We start from the raw sequence: 23676 nt of genomic DNA on the forward strand, positions 1-23676 counted from the left end.
AAAGCCAACGTACTTGGTTTTCTGTTAAAACCTCCAAATCCCAATTTACAAAACGGAGTTTTTAAAAAGCACATGCGTTGGAGGTTTGCAAAACGACATTTTTTCCAACGCTTTATTTGCCATCCTAACCTCAATTCCCAAAATATCCTATTAGGCTATTTTCGCTGAATTGTTAGTGCCATTTTCTAAAATGATTTCCCAAGCATACACTTTATTGTCCCTTATTATTGCTACCTGGAATTACATGCTTCTTCCATTTGCTGACGATATGCAAAAACTTATAGGACTTAGAACAAATTTAATTTGTGCTTTTTTTTTGCCATTTAAGAAATTGAATTGAACTTGGAGACGTTGCCTTTTATAATTTTTTAGTATTTTTTTCTTATGCTTTTTTTATATATAAATATTAAGTTAAATTAATCAATTTTATAATATAATAAAATAGGCTCAAGGATATATGTGTTCAGAACTTTTTAAACCACTATATATGGGAGGCAATTTAACAACTCGTTGATAAACGGTGGATGAAAAATTGGGAATCAATGTTGTTTTTTTTTTTTTGTCAAATGGGAATCAATGTCATAACAACTTGAATAGGCTTATACCAAAAAAACTTTAATCCAATTGATAAGGACTTAGCTCATAATCTATAAGATCACGGACTCAAATTTCACTGTTAATGTAAAAACTTTGCCAAGAAGTGATATGTACTTACCTCTAAGCTCTCGTCGAGCCTAGATGCATACTCTAATTTTGGTTAGGTTTTGAAACTTAATTTACCTAAACTTTTTATCATAAAAAAAACTAAATCAGGCTAATTGGTTAAAAAAAAGCTATTTTTAAAGTGTCTGATCTAACTTCGGGCTTTGAACACATTCAAACATTCTAGCCCATCGATGTGGCTTCTATAAATTTGGTCGAAGTCTATATTAATAGATTCAGAAGGGTTTGCTTGTTAATTTACAAACCCTTGTATATATGAACATTTAAAATATATTATACCTCTGCCTTCTCACATAACTCAAGTTTTATTCTAACAATATAGTGCAAATGCATATTGTGATAGTCCATGTCTCAAAGGAGCCATCGAAATGGAGGACTCAACAAGTTTTAGAGCTCAGAAACTAAAATCTGAATGAAATTGACAAGTTGTTAGCATTGTTACCGAAGGATTTTGGTATTGGAATGGTGCGATTGCATTAGACTCAATAATCTTTTCCACTGGGCATGTATCCTACCTGAATATCTTTAGATCTGTTGTCTCCTGAAAGTTTAAAGGTTCTCATTTCTAGTGACTCTCTGTCTCTTACTTTTACTCTACACACAACAGGTAACTCCAATTCAAATTCTAAGAAATCTTTATTATAAATTTTATTGTCTACTCAATTAGATGACTTGGATAGAAATTGAATAATTTTAGAGTAACTCTAAAAAATTTAATGTGTTATTTGAGTAACTGACTGAGATTGCTGAATAACATTGAAAAAATGACAGAGATTGCAAGATTTGAAAGCATTTGAACTATTACTCATGCTTAATTGGCTAGCATTGGATTTGATCTGTCTGTTGGTGTTAGATCAAGCTAAGGAATGAGTTCACAGATGGAAAAGGACTCCAAGATTTTTCTTTTTGAAAAAAGAGTGAGTTTTTTTTTTTGGTAACGAGTTACCAAAAGTCATGTTGTTGATGATATAATAGGTAATTAGTTTTTGGCTTCATACATCTCTAATCTAATTTCAAAGATGACTCGTTGTAAGAGACTTGTTTCAATTTATATAACATTATATCTTTTATTAATTTGGGGGTAATTTTATCTGGAGAGAACTTTAGCAAAAGAAGGAATTTAATTTCAAAACAAGATTTGAGAATCAAATATGAAAGTGTATTCTCATTTATTTCTGAGGATTATATCATAGAAAAGAGAGTGAATTATCCTTGTGAATGTGTTGACATCTATAAAGCTATTGTATATACTATGTGTGCTATATTATAACAATCCATTAAAAAATCTCTCACGAAGATGTTAAACCTAAGAATGATAGATGTGTGTGTGTTTTAGTGATGTCTAATATAAAAATCCATGTTTGAGAAATGCAAGTGAGATATATATATATATATATGTATGTATGTACTTGAATTAAAGATCAATATTTACACCAATGATTTTTAAGATATATTATAACAGATTATGAACATGAAAGAGAGATTAATAGTTGTATATAACTACATTACTATCATTAATAACAAAAAGAAGATGCTTAATTAGGGTAATTATTGAGGCAAAATCCGAATCACAGCAACAACAAAGTATTGTTACCTAATACAAATTTACAAGTTAAACTTGAAAAGGTACTAGCTTTGACGTTCTTTTCCAGTTACACAGTACTACTTCCCATTACTTGCCCCCTCGCCTGGACGACTATGAGAATGTACAGAGACAGTGGATGTTGTTTGGTTGGAGTTAGATCCATCATCCATTAAAACTATTTCATTAGGATACAGAGAAGGTTTTGGAGGCATAGCAAGACTTTCGACATCATTTTCTAACATCTCTATTACTTTATTCATTGAAGGGCGATCAATAGGTTTTAGTTGTATACACCAAAGTGCTACTATGAACATTTTTCTTGTTAAGTCCTTTTCCACTTGTGTCAAACCTTCCATTTCTATATCTTTCTCTTCATCAAATTGATCGTAAATCCATAAAGGAAAATAAAGTTGGCTTGAATGTTCTAGATGTGGATTCAAATTCCTTCTTCGGCTTGCCATTTCCATTAAAAGCATTCCAAAGCTGTAAACATCAGCTTTATAGGACACTCCACCAATATTTTTATAGAATAATTCAGGAGCCATGTATCCTATTGTTCCTCTTGCTGCAGTCAAAGTGACAACACTGTCATTGACAGAATATAATCTTGCTAGACCAAAATCTGAAATTTTTGGAGTGAAGGTATCATCTAGAAGTATGTTATGGGGCTTGATATCAAAATGCAATATTTGCATGTTACACCCATGATGAAGATAAGCAATCCCACGAGCTATGCCTAATGATATTTCATATATTTTGTGATAACTCAAGGAGTCACTTTCTTGTTTGGAAAATATAAATTTATCCAAAGAGCCATTGGACATGAATTCATAGACAAGAGCCTGCTTTGTTCCTTCCACACAGAATCCGACAAGATGTACCACATTGAAATGGTGTATCCTTCCAATAGTAGCCACTTCACTAATAAATTCTTGGTTATTTGCTTTGGATTTACCTAACATTTTGATAGCAACATTAGGTCCACTCCTTAGCTTTCCTTTGTACACAGTGCCAAAACCTCCTTCGCCTAACTTATTCTTGAAACATTCAGTCATTGTCTTCAATTCCTTGTATGAGTACCTTATTGGAGTGAGGTTATAAAGCCGTATAAATTCCTCAATGTCTTCATACATTGATAAGTGTCGTCTACGGCATGTATAAATCAACAATGCAGATAGGAATATGATGCCAAATAAAAATTTGGCTGTGATATATGGCAAAACAACTCTTGCAGTGACTATTCCTAATTCGATTGTGGGAGTTGATAGACTAAAATTGTAGCCACTTCTATAATCCCATTCCGATGAATCCCTCCTTAGCAGTAGTTGTATTCCTGTAAATGTGTTTATTTCACAAGGGTCGGATAATTGGTCAATCACAAAATGATAATGGTGCAAATACACACACAGTCACACGCAGACATATAATATCAACATCAGATTCTGTCAATGCGCAAGGCTTGCCCTACACAGTTTTCAAGAAAAAAATTTAGAAAATATGAGCAAACTTCTTTTTCCTAGAAATAACTATATTTTACTCCTTAAATTAAGATTTAATTATAAAATTATCACATCAATTTTAAAATACAGTAAAACACTCCCTCAACTTTGAAATGTTGCAAAACACCTATTAACACCAATTGCCACGTTAAAGTTGTGTTATAAAAAGTATTTTGTTGCCAAGTAATCTAGATCTTATTGCTTCAACAATTTCGCAATTTGAAAAAGTTTAGAGGTTGTTTGCACTTAAATTATGAATTTGGAGACCCAAGCCCAACTTAACTTAATTGGCTTTAAAATAATTATATAAAAAAGAATATTTATGAAGCCTTGACCATTAAGTCAAGACCATGACCCATGATGAATGATTATGATGGAGAAAATGCTTCCTAAATTCAAGAAAAATGGCGATCATGGGGCTTGAACACCAAGCCAAGATCATCTACAAATAGAGAAGCTCTCTCTCAATAGTCATCATCAATATCAATAAACTATCAGTCTCAAACTCTACGTCTATAGCTTTATTTTATTTTTTTCTTTTATCATGTAGTTTTAGTTTTTATTTTTTTGTTGTATGGCTGGAATAGCCTGTCATCTTTTTTTTAATTAATGTATCTCTGCTTCTATTTATTTACATTAATTTTCTTTACCTTGCATTCTCACATCTGGGTAAACTATGGTAAGGGAGCCCAAGTCCCCACGTTTGATTAAAAGTCAGGTTCTTCCATCCTTTTGAAACCTTGCATCTCTGGCACTTCTTGTGACACCATGCCTAGTAATTGATTGCTTTTCACTAACAATTTTTGGCATACCCGGTAGGACTCGTGTGAAAGGAATGCCTAGGACACATAAGGATTAATATGTTGTTGGAAAGAATAGACCTGAGTCTTACGACTCAGAGAATGTGGTTGCACACGTAGAACGTCAAGTATGAGCTAACGAAAGGCAAAGAGCTCTGTTGCAAACTTTGAAGGAGGGGCTAAGGAACATCTCTACTATGTTGTTTAGATCATTGTAAGAGCAAGCTCCAATTGGCTTGCACCTTCAGAAAACAGATGGACTCAGGGGGTAGTCTCCTAAAATGCCATTCGACTAAAAGATCAATAACGAGGACCGTTATAACATCCCTCAAAAGATAAATGGTAGGTCTAATTCAATAGCAGACCCATTCGACCATAAGGGTTAGAGCCATTGGAGCCAGCACCATCAGGGTTAAAGCCATTGGGGCCAACACCAGAGGGGTCAGAGCCACAAGGGCCAAAGTTATTGGGGCCAGTACCACAGGGGTCGAAGCCATTGGGGCCAACACCAGAAGGGCAGGAGCCACAAGGGCCGAAATTATTGGGGCCAGCACTATCGAGGCTAAAGCTGTTAGGGCTAGCACTAGAGGGGCGAGAGTTATAAGGGCTAAAGTCATTGAGGCTAGCACCACAAGGATTGGAGTTGCCGCCACCATCAAGGCCAAAGCCATTGGGGTCAGCACCAGAGGGGCTAAAGCCACAAGGGCTGAAGTCATCGAGGCTAGCACTATCACGGCCAAAGCTATTAGGGCCAATATTAGAGGGGCCAGAGCCATAAGGGCTGAAGTCATTAAGACCAAAGCCACAGGGGACAGCATCAGAAGGGTCGGAGCCACAGGGGCCAGAACCATAAGGGTTAACACCATAGGGGCTGAAGTCATAGGGGTCGCAATTAAGAGACCAGCACCACAGGGGTTGCAACCACAAGGGCCAACACCAGAGGAGCTACAACCATAAGGGCCAGTATTAAAGAGATTGAAGTCACAGGGGCCGCAATTATAAGGCCCAGCGCCACAGGGGCCAAAGTGAGAATGGTGAGTTTTGCAAGGGCTCTTTCCACGAGAGCTTTCTCTTAAAGGGCTCTCTCCACAGGGGCCCTATAGCAGCTAGATTTTATAGAACTAGTCCTTAAAGTCCAAAAACTCAAAAGGCCAATTCTAAAACCAGCTCTTGAGGTCCTAAACCTTGAGAAACTTGATCTTAAGCTAGACCACATAGTCCCTAATCCTCAACGACAAGAGTGTCCTTCAAGTAAAGTATCAGATCAACTGTCAATTAGAACAGGAATGAGCCAATCCTCTAAGACATATTACTCACGCAACGCTTGAAAATGAGGCCAATGGAAACATCTATACAAAATTGGCCTATAAAGACTTCGACCAATTTATATGCGAGGGGTACTGTTTGCACTCAAATTATGAATTTGGAGGCCTAGGTCCAATTCAACTTAATTGACTTTAAAATAATTATATAAAAAATATTTATAAAGCCTTAGTCATTAAGTCAAGACCATGATAGAGGAAGTGCTTCCTAAATTCAAGGAAATTGGCGATCATGGGGCTTGGACACCAAGTTAGGATTATCTATAAATAGAGGAGCTCTCTCTCAATAGTGATCATTAGCATCAACAGACTATCAGTCTTAGACTCCATATTTGCTACTTTATTTTATTTTTTTTATCATGTAGTTTTAGTCTTTATTTTTTTGTTATATGACCGGCATAGCCTGCCACCTTTTTCTTAATTAATGTATCTTTACTTCCCTGCATTTACATTAATTTTCTTTACTTCGCATTTTTACATCCGGGTGAATTGTGGTAAGGGAGCCCGAGTTCCTACATGTGATTAAAAGTTAGGTTCTTTTCTCCTTTTGAGATCCTACGTCTTTAGCACACCTCATGACACCACACTTGATATTTGTTGTTCACTCACGAACATAGGTCAACTATAAGATGATTTTTTTTTGCTAAAATGACCAAAGGATTATGAAAGAGATGGCAGACAAACAAAATAGCAGAGAGAAAGGTCAGTGTTCAAATGAGGAAATGAAGGTGTGTGAAGCATTTAAAACCTTGTAAACAGATAGTACTTCGAACAAGAAGTGCTAGTAGAGGTTCTTCTTTTAGTGCTTCACTGCTTCTTTGAAGAAGCAATGGCAAAGGATTAACCTTTTGTAGCGCTTCTTATACAAAGGACTAATCATTTTAACATGGTTAATGCTCTAGGTAAGAAGCGGTTACTAGATATTTTTAAGAACTTGGCAGTTTTTTTTTTAAATTTTTTACTTAGCCCCATTTTTATTAGTGTCTGCAAAGACTGTGTAGCATAGGGACATAATGGCCTTACAAAGGAATATTAGAGCATTCAACAACACAGACGTGGATGTCTCAGGTCATTAAGAAAAAACCTGAAACTTATAATTGAAAGAAGATGAGAAAGAAACCCATAGATCAAGAGACCACATGAAGATGAAGGGGAATAAAAGCGGTTAAGAAAAGAAAGGATAAGCATCCAGTAAGAGGAAAATCTTTTCTATTAAAAAAAAAAAAGGAGGAGCTCTTTAGAAGAATCATGGTACCAAACCATGTATTGTAGGCAGAATGTTTGCTATGGTTGTGTAAAGCCAAGGCATATGTAAAGAGAATGCCTTAGAAGAAGGGATAGAGACTCCTAGACTACAAGGCCAAGGAAGTATATTTTGTCGGACACAAGCTTGATCAAGGCATGATTAAGTTAATGACCAGACATGGCGATTTTCCCTAATTAATTGTTATGTTTTTATAATATTGACCTTAGTTAGTTAGATATATCCTTTAGTAGGTGGACTATTTGTAGCCTTTGGAGGTATCCTTATTTCTATAAATACCCTACAATTCAATTCTAATCATTATGATTTATCAATGAAGCTTGCGCACTATTTAGCCTAATCCTCTCCCTATGTCTCTCTAATTTCTCTTAATTCCTCTTCGTCCCTCCTACTTTGTCTGTTCTTCTGTTAATTCCCTCTATCCTTCCCTCATCTCTATCCTTCAGAATTATTCTGATACAACATTAATCTAGTTGAGTAAAGAATGTGTTTATATGATTTTATATCATGAGTATGTTTTCATTCTCAGATTTCCATTATCATTATGTAACATGCTTGCATTCTCTGTCCCCTGAGCGATGAGATGGCTGGCATTGTAGTGTTGTCTTGGCTACTAAGGGTTTCTGTTCTCATTTTTTATTTTCAAAAACTGTTTTATAATATAATGTTTAAAATTGTATTTAAACCAAAATAAAATGAAAACCTGTTTGGTTATGTTAATTAAAAAAGCAGTTTTAGAATTTAAAAAATAGACTGATAGTCATGGTTATAGGGAATTAATGGTGGTGATTAATAATAAAAATTAATTAAGGTAACTATAATTTTTAATAATTAAATGTAATGTATTTTAAAAACAAGAAAAATAAAAAAAATAAGTTAAAGTTATTTATATTTTTTTAAAACAAAAAAATAAAAATAATTTTAAAAATAATTAAATAAAAACTACTTATTCAAATAAATTTTTAAATTTTTTTTAAAAAAACAGAAAACAAATCGGCCTTAAAATTGCCCCAAAATGTCACCCATTGATACTAACTATATTAGGTATGGTAAGGACAAGGGTAAACAAGGTGGCCTCTTGAGTTTGAAACTTCGAAAAAAGTAAAGGTAGACAATTATTTTAGGATCTCATTTAAAAAGCTTTATAATGTTATGAGCCACGTTTGGGAGTATAATCCATTTCAATAGTCATTTGTAATTTTCAGAGACATTACTTTATGACCATAAATATTTATAAAAAAATTAATTATTTGGTATTTATAATTTTGATTTAATTATAATTTAGTATTGAATTTTAACTTATTGTAACTTAATCCTTATAGTTTTAACTTGATTGTGACTCAATTTCTAAACTTTGCTTCTTATAATTTAGTTCATATAGTTTCAACCACTTAAATTTTAGTCTTTACATTTTAAAAAATAAAATTACAAAGATTAAAAATATTTTAAACTTTTAATATTTATAACATTATAAATATTAAAAGGGTTTAGTAATTTAAAATATTAATAATAAATTTTAACATATTTTTAATTTTTATAATTTTATTTTTTAAAAATATAGATATCAATATTTAAGTGGTTGAAACTATAGAAATTAAATTGTAAGAGGTAAAATTTAGAGATTGAGTTATAAGCGAGTTAAAATTTTAGAGGCTAAGTTATAATGAGTTAAAATTTAAAGATTATGTTATAATTGAATTAAAATTATAAAGATTAAATAATTAATATTTTCATATTTATAATTGTAGTGTTGTGAACTCTGTGATCCCAACAGACGCTAATCAGACCATTGGCCCATGCAGATGATGGATCCCAGGGAGCCCTCATAGCCAAAGTGTGGGAAAGAGGAGCTAGAAGCAGCACGACCTTGACGGCGAGGACGGGACATTAATGAAGTAAAATAGCAACCAAATACTTCTGTATAAAATTTATAACAATCAATAATTAATTATTATTAAAATTTAAATAAATATTTATTAATTTTGGTTAATTTTTTATCAAAAAATATTCATTTAAATTTTAATAATAATTAATTTTTATTTATTTTTCATTTGAATTTTGACAAAAATTTGTTCTTAACTAATATAAATTTCATATGGAAGCCTTCGATCCTCCTCTTTTTAGATAGAGCACTCTCTCTATTTCTTTTCTGCTACATTTTCTATTCTGTTGCTTATGTTTGTTGATGTTTTTTGTTATTCAATCCTGTAACCGTCTTTATTCATCAATATACAAATCTGGGATTGAATATTATATTTTGATCATAACATGTACTTGTTGTTGGTTGATTGAAAGTATGAATGTTAGTTGATGAACTTTAATATTTTGAAAGAGTTATTCCGTACGAATATGATGCATTATTTTGTTTATATGGTAAATTCTAGCAAAAAAAAAAAATGCAAGTAAAGCAACTTAAATAAGGCAAGGTAAATGATCTAGATTTTGTTGCTTGATGAGTTTTGGAATTTCAAAGAGTTCAAGGGTCAAATGGCTTTGGAATTTAATAACTCTTTTTTCCCCTAGTTAAGGGACTTGTAGAGCTTTAAGATGGGTTCTCGTTCAAGCCATTTGCTGTTTTTCTAATTATTTATTTAATTTATTTTTATTTTACTCATTTCTATTTTTTTATTATTTTAATTTTTCCTCTCTATGTTTACCCAGGATGATTTTGAACTCTTTATAAAGTCCTTTGCAAATTTGACACTACTTAAAAGTAAAGAATTGCATCAAAATAAATTAATTTTTTGGGAGAATTTCAATAAAGACCCCTTAACCACACTTATTTAAATTTAAAATTTCTAAATTTTTAAAATTATACTGTAGTCCAAGGATACTAATTTGATATTAAATGTTTAAGAGAAATGACAAAATTATCCCTCATTTAAATTAATATCAGAACTTTCTTGCTTCACTTGTTCATTGTCACATTCACTTGTTAATTTATTTACTAAATGTTGCTAATTGCCCTACTAAACTTGTTTTTATTTTAAGTGTTTAAATCATCTTAAGACAACTTGTTGATTCCTATACTATATATTGTTTATTTATGGATTGTTATTCATTGCTCTACTTCACTTGTTCATTTCCTTGAAATGAACAAGTAAAGTAGGATAATTAATAATATTTTGTAAGTAAATGAAAAGTAAAGTAGAAATTTTTTATATTAATTTAAATGGAGGTTAATTTTGTTATTTTTTAAAAAAATTTAATATCAAATCAATACATTTGAACTGTAGTGAAATTTCAAAAATTAGGAGCTTTGAATTTAAATAAATGTGGCTCTACAACATCGTGTTTCCCTCTTGAGTATTCTCTTTGGGTAGTAGGACTTGGGCATCGACTTAGGTGACCAAGTGTTGCAACGCCTCCCTCTTCAGCTTCTGCCAGGTATAGAGGCATTTGTGTGGTGTCTCTAGCTTGCTGTCTTTTTTTTTTCCCATTTTTTAATGGCTTTTCTGATGGAAAGGCCATTTGTCAGTGTGAAAATAATCGAATCTAAGGGGCTTTCTAGCTTTTGTCTCTACTTGGAGGTGTTTTTGATGGGTAGCTGGACAGATCTGGATCTTAGCACTTTGATTCACATTTTTGAGACATGGAGAGCTTCGGCCATCTCTATTCTTTTTCGCTCTACTTTTCTATTGGCTTTGGATGGCTCTATGTGGTGGCGGCGAATCTAGAGTGCCAATGAAGGGACTTTTGCAATCTATTAGGCATGGTATTTTAGTTTGTGGTTGCCAATTCATCTTCTTCCTCTTCTTGTTTTTGCCCAATTAGTTTGTACCCATGCTTGTTTTGCTGGTATGGGTTCTCCTATGGCTCATCTTTTACAACATTGTTGGTTGCATCTTTGCCAATAAAAAGGGTGGTGCCACCCTTTATGGCCTTTGGCTTTTTCTTTCTTGTGGGTTCTAGTGAACAGGCAATGACAATTTTGTTTAGTTGGCGGCATTAGCAAGAAAGCTCCCTATGTTCTGTTGGTTAGGGTTAGAGTTCTTTTGTGTAGGCATGTTTATTGGGGCCTCTTTTGTGGGCTTTTTTTTTTTAGATTTGTTGCTTTGTTCTCTTTGTTTATATGAAAATAAATAAATATGATTAAGGAGTCTTTATTGAAATTCTCCCTAGTTTTTTCCCCTCTTTGCCCCTCGTGAATGGATAAGTTTGTTGAGAGGATAAAGTAATAATTAAAAGTATAAAATACAGAAAACGTATAACAAAAATCATAGAACCATACCTTTTCGAATCCCATGGAGATAATCTGTAAGAAAATTTTATATTTTACACAAGTCAACAACGGCAACAATGTGCATAACAAAACAAAATAACCACTGAATCTGAATAGATTGATGAAAGATATTTATTTTAAATAAAACTAAAATGGTGTGGTAGATTGTATGAAGTTTAATAAAGTATAAAGGTATATTTTTGTCTCTGAAATATTTTTCGAAAAGCACCGAGCACTCTAACATTTTTGTTGGAGCAATTTTGCCTTTAACGTTATCAAAATAAAATATTTTTTTCTCATTCAATCAAATTTTTTAATAGTCAATGTTTAAAGTTAACATTAGAATTTTGAGCTAGTAATGCACCTTTACCCTTTAATAAACTATGATAGTAATGCTAGGTTTGAGCTCTAGGTATTTTAATCACATTAAAACATGAAAGGGAAGAGTTAAGCAATCTTTGTGATATCCTTAATAAAAAAAGGGTAAAGGTACATTTTTATCTTTGAAGTATTCTTCGAGGAGTGCCAGTATCCTAAACTATTAATTAAAATAATTTTTTTAAAATAATTAAAATAGAGTTTTTCCTTTTTTGTTAAATTCTCTAATGGTCAATTTGACAGTGAGGGCAAAAATATTACATTTTAATTATTTAAAAGGTAAAATTTCTCCAACAAGTAGTTTAAGATGCAAGGGCGCTCCGTGGAGAATATATCAGAGGCAAGAATGTACCTTTATCCAAAAAAACTATGATAATATCATCGACTTATTATCTTGGGTCAAGTTATAATTTCTTTTTTTTTCTTTTTTTTTACCAGCAAGTTATAATATCTCAAATAAGCTAAATCATATTGAAATATAAAATTAATTATGCTTTTAATTTTTTTATTTGAGAATGGTAGAAGATCATGGCAAACATTCTTATAGCTATAGCTATAGTTATGGTAGAATAACGAAAAAATGTTAACGGGTAATTTTTAAGCCAATTTGAAAACATGTATCTTTCAAGATTATTACTTAAGATAATGAACTTTTAGTTCCTAAAGTATGTTAAGTTTTGATCCCTTAAATTTAATTTTTATCAATGTGATCTTTTAAATTTATCTCAATTATCAATTTATTTTTTATTTTTTAAATAGTATATAATATTATTAAAATTTTCTAGCATGAATAATAGAATATTGATGATAGCAATATAAATTAATGAAAAAATTTTAATTATTTATGTAAAAAAAACATGCATAAAAATTTTCAAAAACAAAAGAAAAAAAACACAACATAAGAGACTAAATTAATAAAAATTAAATTGATTTTAGGTTTAATTTTTTCTCAGTTAACTTACATATGTATGCCAAGTCATTAAAATAATTTACACATTAAATAATTTGTGAGTAAATTTGTTTCTTAGACCCTAAAGGACTAACATTATAATTTAAGAAAATATAAGGGACTGAATTAATAAAACTAAACTTGAAGAACTAAATTAATAATTAAGATAAAGTTAAGGAACTAAAAGTTTTATTGTCTTGTATGGATAACTATACATAAATAACAACTAGTATTGTATAGATAATATAAATTTTATAGATAACAATAATTAATTCTTTTACAGAAAATAACTAAGTCATTAACTTTATCTTGCAAAATATAAATTGGTTAATTTAATCTCTCAATATTTTTTTAATTCTTTTTGTCTCTTTACTGAAGCAAGTTGAAATGTCAGCCTTGATAATTAAGTTAATGAAGTTAATTAAAGGGAGAAGTTCATTAAAGGAACATGAATATGGCATTATTACAAATGAGACCCAAATGAATCTAAAATTTTACTGCAAGAATTTGGACTTGAAATGAAATTAAAATGTAAGGCAAAATGATTGAAATACTTCCTTCGTTAAAAAATATAACACATTTTTTGAAGGGTTGAATATTAAAAAATAAAAAGCATTTTTAATATTTCAAGATATAATTAATATTTTTTTCAAATGTACCCCTAATAAATAGATTACTTTATATTTATTTTAAAGTAAAATGTCCTATTAAATAGGAATAAATATAAAAAGATAGTCTTAGTTGAAAACAACTAATTACTTTATTGAGGGTAAAATTTAGTTAAAAATACTTTATATTTTTTAACAAAAGAAGTAACTTTGTTAACTTTACATGTTAATTCTTTATTATTACTTGTTAAAATCTTTACATGTTAATTTCCTGACATTATTTAATAACTTGTTAATTTAATTACTATACTTGTTAAGCATGTGTTTTTACTTGCTAATTCTCTATAGTTACTTGTTAAGATATTTACCTTGCATGTTAAGAAAGTTATCTCAGTCACTTTGTCTTTACATTTAATTTCATTTCAGGCTTAAATTCTTGCAATGGAATTTCATATTTATTTGAACCTCATTTATAATAATGTCACATCTATGGTCTTTAATAAAATTCTCCCTTAATTAAATTTGAAAGCACAAAAAAATGTTTACAATGCTTTGGTTAGAAAAATGTGTAAGTCTATTAACCCAAAATTTAATGGAAAATTGTTACCTTCGCCAAATATGCGCAACTTTGAGAGCCTTCCTGCATCATCACTCAATAATAACACATGATATCAACTGAATATCCAGAGATCATATCATAACAAGGTGAGAAAGTGCCAAGTAAATAAAAATTCATTAATTAATCAATTAAATTATATTTATATCCTGGCTAACAATAACAAATTGTTAAATCTGATTTGAATTAATGGTTCCTTTGGTTAATTTGGGAGAAAAAATATCTTTTAATTGGATATAATATATTTACACATATAATGTGACGTGTTCCTTTTTTATGTTCAACAAAAACTTTAAAAATAAGTTATACTATTGGTGACATATGAATACATTTACCTCTATTTAAATGATAAACTTTTAAATTTACATTCTAATCTTTCTTATAATTAATGATTATAAATATAAGTAATATTAAAAAAACATAATTAATATCATATTACGTACCTTATATTAAATACCAAAAATTTCTTCTAGAAGATATTTTATAATAGGGATTGAAAGGAATATGTGTGTGTGTGTGATTATTACCATTTATAAATGATGAATAATACCATTGGCATTGGGCTTCATGTATTGTAATGCCTAGTTATAAGGTCTTGTTTTTTTTTTCTTGGGGAATGAAAATGAAAATAAAAATAAGAATGAGAATAATAAAATATCTAAATTACAAAAATCATTTTCTAAATTATAATATTATATTAAATATTTTCATATGTTAAAAATACTCTTTTCTGATTTGTAAAATTATGTTCGTAATTCATTAAAAAGATAATATTTTATTTATTAATTGAAAGCACAAATAGGCAATTTAGTCGTTGTAGAACTCATTCTTTGGAATGATTGCCCATTCCATGGCTTCGGAATAGGCATTCCAGAGTTCCTGGAATCATCATCCACAGTTCACAGGAAAAATTAATCTGCATGTTTTTACAATTTATGTTAAGGTGTAAAAATATCTAGAAATTTTTTTCTCCATAAACTTTTTGTATTTTTAAGATAACAATAATATATGAATACTCATTGACTCTATAAAAGATACAAACATCCCTCAATTCATTAAAATAGCATAACGTTAACCATTAAGTTACAAGGATATAACTTAACAGATTAAGAGATGTTGGTCTTTTTTTATAAAATTAATGGATAACCATGCATTATTATTGACTGACTTAATGATATTAGTAGTTCCTAAAAAAAATTTATGGGTATTTTTAATCCTCATAATTTTCTTTAATTTTGAATTAGGTCTACAATTTATTTTGTTTTAATTAAATGTTTGTAGTTTAATTGATTAAATATGTTAATCTCTTGAAGTTAAAATTATTAATGAATAATTAAATTTTTCAAAAAAAAAACTTTTAAAATTTATAGAAAATTTAATTTAACACTTTTGACTAAAAAAATCTAATTTAATAAATCTTTTACATTTCTATTTTTTTTATAAAAAATCTATCATTGCAAAAAAATATTTAGAAGGCATAGCCTAATTATATTAATTTTTTAATAAAAATATAAAATTTTTTAATATCATTTTATAAAAGGAAAATTTCAAAGATTTTAACTTTCAAGGGTTAACATATTTAATTAATCAAACAAACAAAATAAATTACAAAAATTTAATTCAAAATTAAGAAAAATATATAAAGACATACAAATTAATTTTCTCTAATCCACAAATTAAACGTGTATTAAAGCAATGAAAACATCATTAAATTACTCAAGCCATTGATATGATATTCAATACTATGACACGTACATGCAGAGTCAAGGGTGGGAGGCTCCTCTTTCCTTTCCATCCTCTTCAACTTCTCTTCTTTTTTACCCACAAGATTAATATTTTGGACATTTGAGAATTGATCTTTTATAAAAAATTTATTTTTAGTTTTTGTATTCAATTCGATTTTAAATTTGTCAAATTAAATTTTAAAAATTTGAATTTGAATATTTATTTTTATAATTTAATATTTTATTATAATAATAATAATGATAATAATAAAATTTTATAAGAGATTCCTAATCAAAATAATTTTACAAGAGATTAAATTTAACCTTTCAAATCTTGATCTAATGATTTAAAAAAAAAAAGGGGTGGTAAAGGAAGATAAGAAAATCCTCACCCAAGTCCAAGAGTGGAAGCAGAAGCTCTATTTCTATATCATTTCTTTCCCTCTAATCATAACTAGCCTATCAAATTTATGGCTAAAACAAATAATACAATGATGATAATGGTTATGATTATGAAAGTGGAGGAAAATAATAAAAAAATAGAGGGTTAAAATATACTTCGATTCTCTAATTTTATATAATATTTTAATTTAATTTTTTGATTTGAAAAAGTATATTTTCAGTTCTTCAACTTTAATATTGTTAATTTTAAATGATTATTTTTTATGTTAATTATTATTATTTAAAAAAATTAAACTTTAACACAATAATATTTGAAAATGCTTAGTCATGTATTTTAAAAAATTAAAATAAAATTAAAAGATTAAATATATAGTTGAAAAAAGATTGAGTTTGAAGAATTCCATGTGGGATTCAACCAAAGGAGACGCTAGAGGTATACCACACTACTAATCTGGTAAAAATACTGAGAAAAGTAAAGCAACTTACGGCACGGGATTTCATATATTTCCATCATGGGACCGATGCAGAAGTTTAGATTCTGGATGAACGTCCGATTCGGAGTGCATTGCAGGCTTTTAGTTTCAGGGCTGAAATTACAGTCCTGATAACTAAATGGACAAGGAGGAAGATCAGCACAAGCTCGTTCCTCCCATGAAACCTCAAATCCATAGGAAAGCAGTCTGTGAATATCAGCATAGGAGAAGTTTCCCATATGTAGCAGTGAATCCCAATGTGAAGTAATGAGGGTCACCATTTTCACATCACACCCAGATTTGAACTGATTGGCCTTCAAGTCTCCAACCACAGCGTAAACATGACCTCCTTCGGATTCCCAATTTGCGTCGGCTACGACGCCTGTGTCTGTGTATTCTCTCCAGGCGAGTGAATCTCGGAAGAATCTGATCCGTTCCTTCCAAACTAGATCGCTGCAATTCAAATACACCACGTGCTCGAATGTAGGTTCACTGCTCAGAGATGTGCCATAGGGATGTTTGTATCCCTTACGGCTGAAATTAGATCGGAATAAGAAATAGCGAGGGAGGGTGGAGAAATTGTCCGCCTGAATGCCTGGATCTACGAGTCGGATTGTGTAATTGTTGTAGTTTATTGCCAGAACAGGGAATTTTCCGTCATATAAATGAAGGAGAGTGACGTTGTTTTCACAGGCTAACTCGTATCTGGGGTCGCCGCAGTTCGCCGGGTCATCTGGTAGTCGAAATGGATGTGAGATGTTTGTGATAATGCCGCAGCGAGACGGAGCACAGGTATTGTTCAGATCTTGAGAACTTATTACTCTTTGCGTTATTAGAAGCAGTGCGTACCACACTAAATTCCAACACATCAAGCCTTTCTCTATACCCATTTTTGAGAATGATTATGCAGCTGCTTCACTTCTTAATTCTGAGCCTCTAAAATCACGTATGATATAACTATCAAGACATGGAGGGTTTTCACTTTTGATCACATATATACGACTTTTCTTTGCATTTCCCCCTTTACCACCTCAGTTTCTGTATCCTCTTTTTTTGGCCAATACCTCAATTTTTATATCACCATTGACTTTTTCTTGCATAAACATTTTCCTTTGCCGACATCATATATTTCTACGCTGATTTTATTTTTTAGACACATATCATGGGTGATTTAGCTGTCAGGATATGGACATTAGAATAATTTAATGGCAAAATCTTTGAAAAGATTGATCAAATCAAATTAATAGTTTAATTTGTTGTCATCCACCAATTATTTTTCTATAGCCAAAAGCCACATTGTGCTGGTGGGCTCTCTAAAAGCAAAAGAAGCAGAGATGAAGAAGAAAGTTGTACATGTTTTTAAGGCATAAGTAGCACTTTTCTCTAGGCTCAATTCAGCCCACCTATTCCAATTTTTAAGTACAAATTGGGTTGATGATGAATTTCATTCAGGATATAATGAAGACTCTTTAGTACAGTTTGCATTATCAAGACTTAAGACAACAATAATTTTTTTAAGATAATTTGATTTTATTTGTACTGCACTCAAAGAATAAAGACAATAATTTGACTTTATCTCTTTCTTTTTGGGCCGATACCTCAATTTTTGTATCACTATTGACTTTTTCTTGCATAGGCATTTTCCTTTGCCGCCATCATATATTTCTACGCTGATTTTAGACACATATCATGGATGACTTAGCTGTCAGGATATGGACATTAGAATAATTTAATGGCAAAATCTATGAAAAGTTTGATCAAATCAAATTAATTGTTTAATTTGTTGTCATCCACCAATTATTTTTCTACAGTCAAAAGCCACGTTGTGCTGGCGGGCTATCTAAAAACAAAAGAAGTAAAGACGAAAAAGAAAGTTGCACACGTTATTTTCAAGGCATAAGCAGCATTTTTCTCTAGGCTTAATTCGCCACATCTATTCCAATTTTTAAGTACAAATTGAGTTGATGACAAATTTCATTCATGAATACCCTTGAGTATGGTTTGCATTACCAAGATTCAAACTAAGACGACAATAATTTTTATAAAGTAATAATTTGACTTTATCTCTAGTGCACTCAAAAATAAAGACAATAAATTTTAATTGATGGATCTTTTTTTGAATATCCTACATGAGTGATGGTAAGGGGTATTTATAGTTATTAAAGTGATACCTTAAATTGATACTTTTTAGAATATAAAACTTTCTTTAAAAGTTATAACCAACATTGGTTCATAGCCTATATATTGGTTCATAAACAACCTTATGTTAATTCATAGACATCCTTATCTTGGTTCATGAACCTATATAGTTTAACAATTAATGTTAATCAAAGGTTACTTATAATAACTTTTCATGAGAGGAAACATCTTTTTTAATTTGTAGAGAATTTTCTTGAAATATATTTCCTTTCATCAAGTGACACCTTTTAGTTTTATAATTCTCTAGAAGTGCCTTTAAAATTTTGAGAAACATAACCTTGATTTTCTACATAATCTTTTATAAAAATAATCTTTAATTTATAAAAACATAACTCTTTAATTTATAAGGACATGACTTTTTAAAAAGATAACACTTTATTTTGAAAATATTTGAACAGATTGTTTTTCTTCTTTATCCCTAGATTTTCGTTAATACCACAGCTTTTTCTTCTTTTCCTTTATATTTCCCACTGGAAAGTTCATTTGAAATTTCTGCCAAGTGACTTTTCATTGCATCTCCCTTTGCCATCTTAATTTCTGTCTGACTAGTGACTTTATAATTTCTACACTGATTTTATGTTCTAGACGCATATCAGGTGGGATTTAACTCTTAGGATAGGGACATTAGTATTAACTTAATAGCATTATATGAAAAGTTTAGTCACATATATCAAATTAATAATTTAGTTGTCTTCCACTCGTCAATAACTTTTTCCAATGCTATTATAAGCTAATTGTTTCTTCTTCTTTTTTGTTTTTCAATCTTTTTCTCAAAGTTGTCTTGATACTTCTGTCTAGATTGGAGAAATCACCTCCCCAAGTTGGAACCCCGTTCACATGCGTTCATTTTGGATGAGGCATGCGACATGTTATTTAATACTTGTGCAGACTGAAATCTGAATCCTTGTTTCAGATAAAGGGGAAAAACTTTCCCATTCAGAAAAAAAGGGAAAAGACTTCGATGATGATGTTTTGCCATTACAGATTGTTGTTGTTGGCTATAATTCAGGTATTGGTGTTGCTTCTGAAACTAGGCAATGGTGAAATTGTTCCATGGCATTTCAATGGAACGGCGATTGAGTTCCCATCAATTCCTGCTCTTAAAGGAGTAAGTCTCAAAGTCGTAGACATGTACTATGATTACCACGTCTTAGCCACAAGAGATCCAGAAGGTTGTCTTCCCAAACTCTTTCTAAAGCTCTACCACTCATCCTTTTATCCTTTCCTGTTTAATCTATTGTATCCTCGGACTTCCCAAACATTCACAAATATTACTTTCTTTGATTGTTCATCGGCCAAGTACTTGGAAAACGTAAACTTACCGCCAAGACAGAACGTGTCTGTTTGCCCCATTTTTGCCTTGGACTCAAATGATATTATCCTAGATTGGGACATAATTTTCTGCACCAAGATGGTTGAGTTATTTTCGCCAATAAGCGCATTGCCCCTTCGGGCGAATGAATTACGATTCCAACTACCTGTTGGTTTTTTTTTTGGGCCAAATCCAACTACCTGTTGTTGAAAAGCACAAAACCAGGAAGATATTTAGAGTTGCTTTACCAGCTACAGGTGACAATAGTTGACCCTGCTTTTCTGCTAATTTTTTCATTTGGTGTGGGATATTCCTTAGATTGAAACTGAATGTTCAATTGATGGACCGGTTTAACTGCAGGTTCAATTGTTCTGATGTTGATGTTCATTGCGTGCTTTGGCATATTTCGCTACTTCAAACAGAAAGGAGATGATCAAGCAAGACTCGAAAAGTTTCTGGAGGATTATAATGCACTGAAGCCTACTAGATTCTCACACGCTGATATCAAAAGAATTACAAATAATTTTAAGGACAAATTAGGTGAAGGAGCTCATGGAACAGTCTTTAAAGGTAAGTTATCTACTGAAATTCAAGTGGCTGTCAAAGTACTCAATAATTTAAACAACAATGGTAATGACTTCATTAATGAGGTGGGGATCATAGGCAAAATTCATCACATCAATGTTGTTCGTCTGTTGGGTTTTTGTGCTGATGGCTTTTACCGTGCTCTTGTTTATGACTTTTTTCCAAATGGTTCCCTCCAAAAGTTCATATCTACTCCAGACAACAAAGAAAATTTTCTTGGATGGTTAAAGCTACAGCAAATAGCTCTTGACATAGCCAAGGGGATTGAATATCTTCATCAAGGTTGTGATTACAGAATTCTTCACTTTGACATTAATCCTCATAATGTGTTATTAGATCTCAATTTTACTTCTAAAATTTCTGATTTTGGTCTAGCTAAATTGTGTTCTAAAAATCAAAGTACGGTGTCAATAACAGCAGCAAGAGGAACTTTAGGTTATATTGCACCAGAAGTTTTCTCTCGAAACTTTGGAAATGTGTCATATAAGTCAGATATCTACAGTTATGGAATGTTATTATTAGAAATGGTTAGTGGAAGGAAAAATGTTGACACAAGTAAAAAAACTTTGCAAGTTCTATACCCAGAATGGATCCATAATTTGATTGAAGGAGGAGATATAAATATTTGCATAGAAGATGAAGATGACATGAGGATTGGAAAGAAACTAGCAATTGTGGGACTTTGGTGTGTTCAATGGCATCCGATAAATCGTCCATCTATAAAAACAGTTATGCAAATGCTTGAAGGAGATGTAGATAAATTAAAACTGCCTCCCACTCCATTTAACTTTGGTGGATCAGCTAGTACAAGTACCATTGTTCCTCCGAGACACTTGAATTTAGAGTTAAAAGTGATTCATGAATTAGAATAAATATGTATATCATGGACGGGTGGTTTATCCTTTTTTACTTCGATTGAGAATAGTTTGTAATGTTTTTCATATTTATTCAATAAATGAACCCTTTTATCATCTATGTATGGGAATTTGTCTTTTATATTTAGCCTAAGTAATATCTTACACACTATTATCAAATTAATGTGGTAGATAATAGAATACAAATTTTAGTCTTTTATATATAAAAGAAATAACATTTATCTCTATATTTATTTATAATTCAGAGAACTTGATCATTATTATTATTATTATTATTATTATTATTATTATTATTTTATATGGTATTTATTTTTAATTTTTTGGATTCTTTTTTATAGTATTTTGGTCAACTAATAATTAAAAATAAGTTTTATTAAATGTTGAATAGAAAAATTATATTAAAAATGAATTTAAAATTTTAAATATTTATTAGGGAAAATTACATCTAGGTCTCGTGGACAAAAGTTTATTATCAAAAGGTCTCACAAATTTCACAAAATACTCTTAAGTTTCAAATCTTGCTTGACAACTTCACTAAAGATATTAACAACTTAACTAAAGCATTGACAATTGGGCAACGATCATTTACAACTTGTCGTTGTCCAATTATCAATGGCCAAAGACATTGATAATTGAATAACAATCATTTACAACTTGCCGTTGTCCAATTACCAATGGCCGTTGCCCTTATCAAGTTGTCAATGTATAGAATTTGAGATTTGAAAGTATTTTATAAAATTTATAGGACCTATCAATAATAAACTTTTATCCGTGGGATTTGGATGTAATTTTTCCTATTTATTACGGACTTGTAGTTTAAGGATAAAATTATCATTTAATTTTTTTTTTTAAGTTTTGAGAGATATCATTCATATTTACCTTAACTTATAATTCATTATGCAATCTTATAAATTTTGAGGTGCTAAAATTTTTGGAGGATTGATAATTTCTTTCTAACTTTATTTACTAGTTTGGAGGTCCCTCTTTAGAGGGATCTGGTTTCAGTGCTTAGCAGCTTGCTAAGCATTGACGTGCTCATCACCTAGGAAAACATCGCCTAGATTTTTTAATTTTAATTTTAATTCTATATTTATAAAAAATAAAAATTTATAAATTTTTTTATAAATATATTCATCATCAATCTGGACAGTATTAATTTAATTTGGATGGTTCAATTTAATGTTATAATTTTTATAAATTAACTATCTAGATATACTCTGGATAGTCCAAATTTAATATTAAATTTTTATCTACAAGGTATAGATTTAAAGTTTTTATTTTATTTTAATTTTATATTTATTAAAATAAAATATTATTAAAAAAATTAATATTAAATCTATCTTGTCCAAAGTATATCTAGAGAGTTAGTTTATGAAAATTATACTATTAAATTGAATCACCTAGAATCTCAGATTGAATCAGTACTGTTTAGGTTGATGATAAATATATTTATAAGAAAATTATAAATTTTATTTTTATAAAATTGAAATTGAAATTAAAATTAAAATTAAAAAAAAACTTAGACCATCTAAATTTTTTAATCTAAATGACCCAGATGTTTTCCTGGGTGATGAGCTGTTGTGCACCAAAACCAAATCCCTCTTTAGAGGGATGAATATTCTACATGAAATCGAAAACTTGACACTTTCATTTCACGGTCTCCAAGTATTTATTTTGGAGTACACATCATCATCCATTTTTGACATGCCTTATATAGCCCTATAGGAGACAAGTTTCCAATTATCATATTTGGATTTGGTGAGTGGTAGGTCAAATATCATATTTAAATTTGGTGAGTTATTTAGGTTCACTCACTCGATGACTTAATTAAAGTCATTAAATTTTATCAATATTTAAAAATTAATAAATATATTTTTTCTTGAATTTAAAACAATTTTCTAAATTAAAACAATCCTTACATATGTTATCCTCCAAAAATTTAAGATTTGAAATTTTTTGATTATTATATAACAATATTTGATAGATGTTCAATTAAATTGAACGATTGTTATTATATCATGTAAGACATTTATTGAATGAGCGGACTAATGTTAAAGCCCCTCCTCCTAAAGCCATTTTTCCATTACGCTTATCCAAACATTGAAGCTTTTCTCCATGCTCGAGTTTTAGACTTTTGCAC

At 30.4% G+C, this 23676-nt stretch overlaps 2 protein-coding genes across 3 annotated transcripts; one reads left to right on the forward strand and one right to left on the reverse strand.

Annotated features, from left to right (window-relative positions):
- Nucleotides 1–2213: 2213 nt before the first annotated feature.
- On the reverse strand, nt 2214–17629 carry LOC129320188 (LEAF RUST 10 DISEASE-RESISTANCE LOCUS RECEPTOR-LIKE PROTEIN KINASE-like 2.1). The gene is made up of 4 exons (XM_054965457.1): nt 16579–17629; nt 13958–13990; nt 11425–11448; nt 2214–3641 (listed from the first exon to the last, which is right to left on the reverse strand). Exons 1-4 carry the CDS (start codon nt 17453–17455, stop codon nt 2386–2388), a joined length of 2190 nt encoding a protein of 729 aa, XP_054821432.1. The 5' UTR covers nt 17456–17629; the 3' UTR covers nt 2214–2385.
- Nucleotides 17220–21636, forward strand: LOC129320190 (rust resistance kinase Lr10-like). 2 transcript variants are annotated; one of them, XM_054965458.1, is made up of 3 exons: nt 17220–17357; nt 19563–20333; nt 20437–21636. In XM_054965458.1, the coding sequence occupies exons 2-3, from the start codon at nt 20222–20224 to the stop codon at nt 21531–21533; spliced, it is 1209 nt and encodes a 402-aa protein (XP_054821433.1). In that variant the 5' UTR covers nt 17220–17357; nt 19563–20221; the 3' UTR covers nt 21534–21636. The 2 variants fall into 2 exon arrangements, with proteins under 2 accessions (XP_054821433.1, XP_054821434.1); XM_054965459.1 differs by having other exon boundaries at nt 17227–17357; nt 19774–20333.
- The last annotated feature ends 2040 nt before the right edge of the window (nt 21637–23676 follow it).

Source organism: Prosopis cineraria, unplaced genomic scaffold (genome assembly GCF_029017545.1).
Source record: "Prosopis cineraria cultivar Desert tree isolate PC_DT_omini unplaced genomic scaffold, ASM2901754v1 PC9, whole genome shotgun sequence".
Taxonomy (NCBI): Eukaryota; Viridiplantae; Streptophyta; class Magnoliopsida; order Fabales; family Fabaceae; genus Prosopis; species Prosopis cineraria.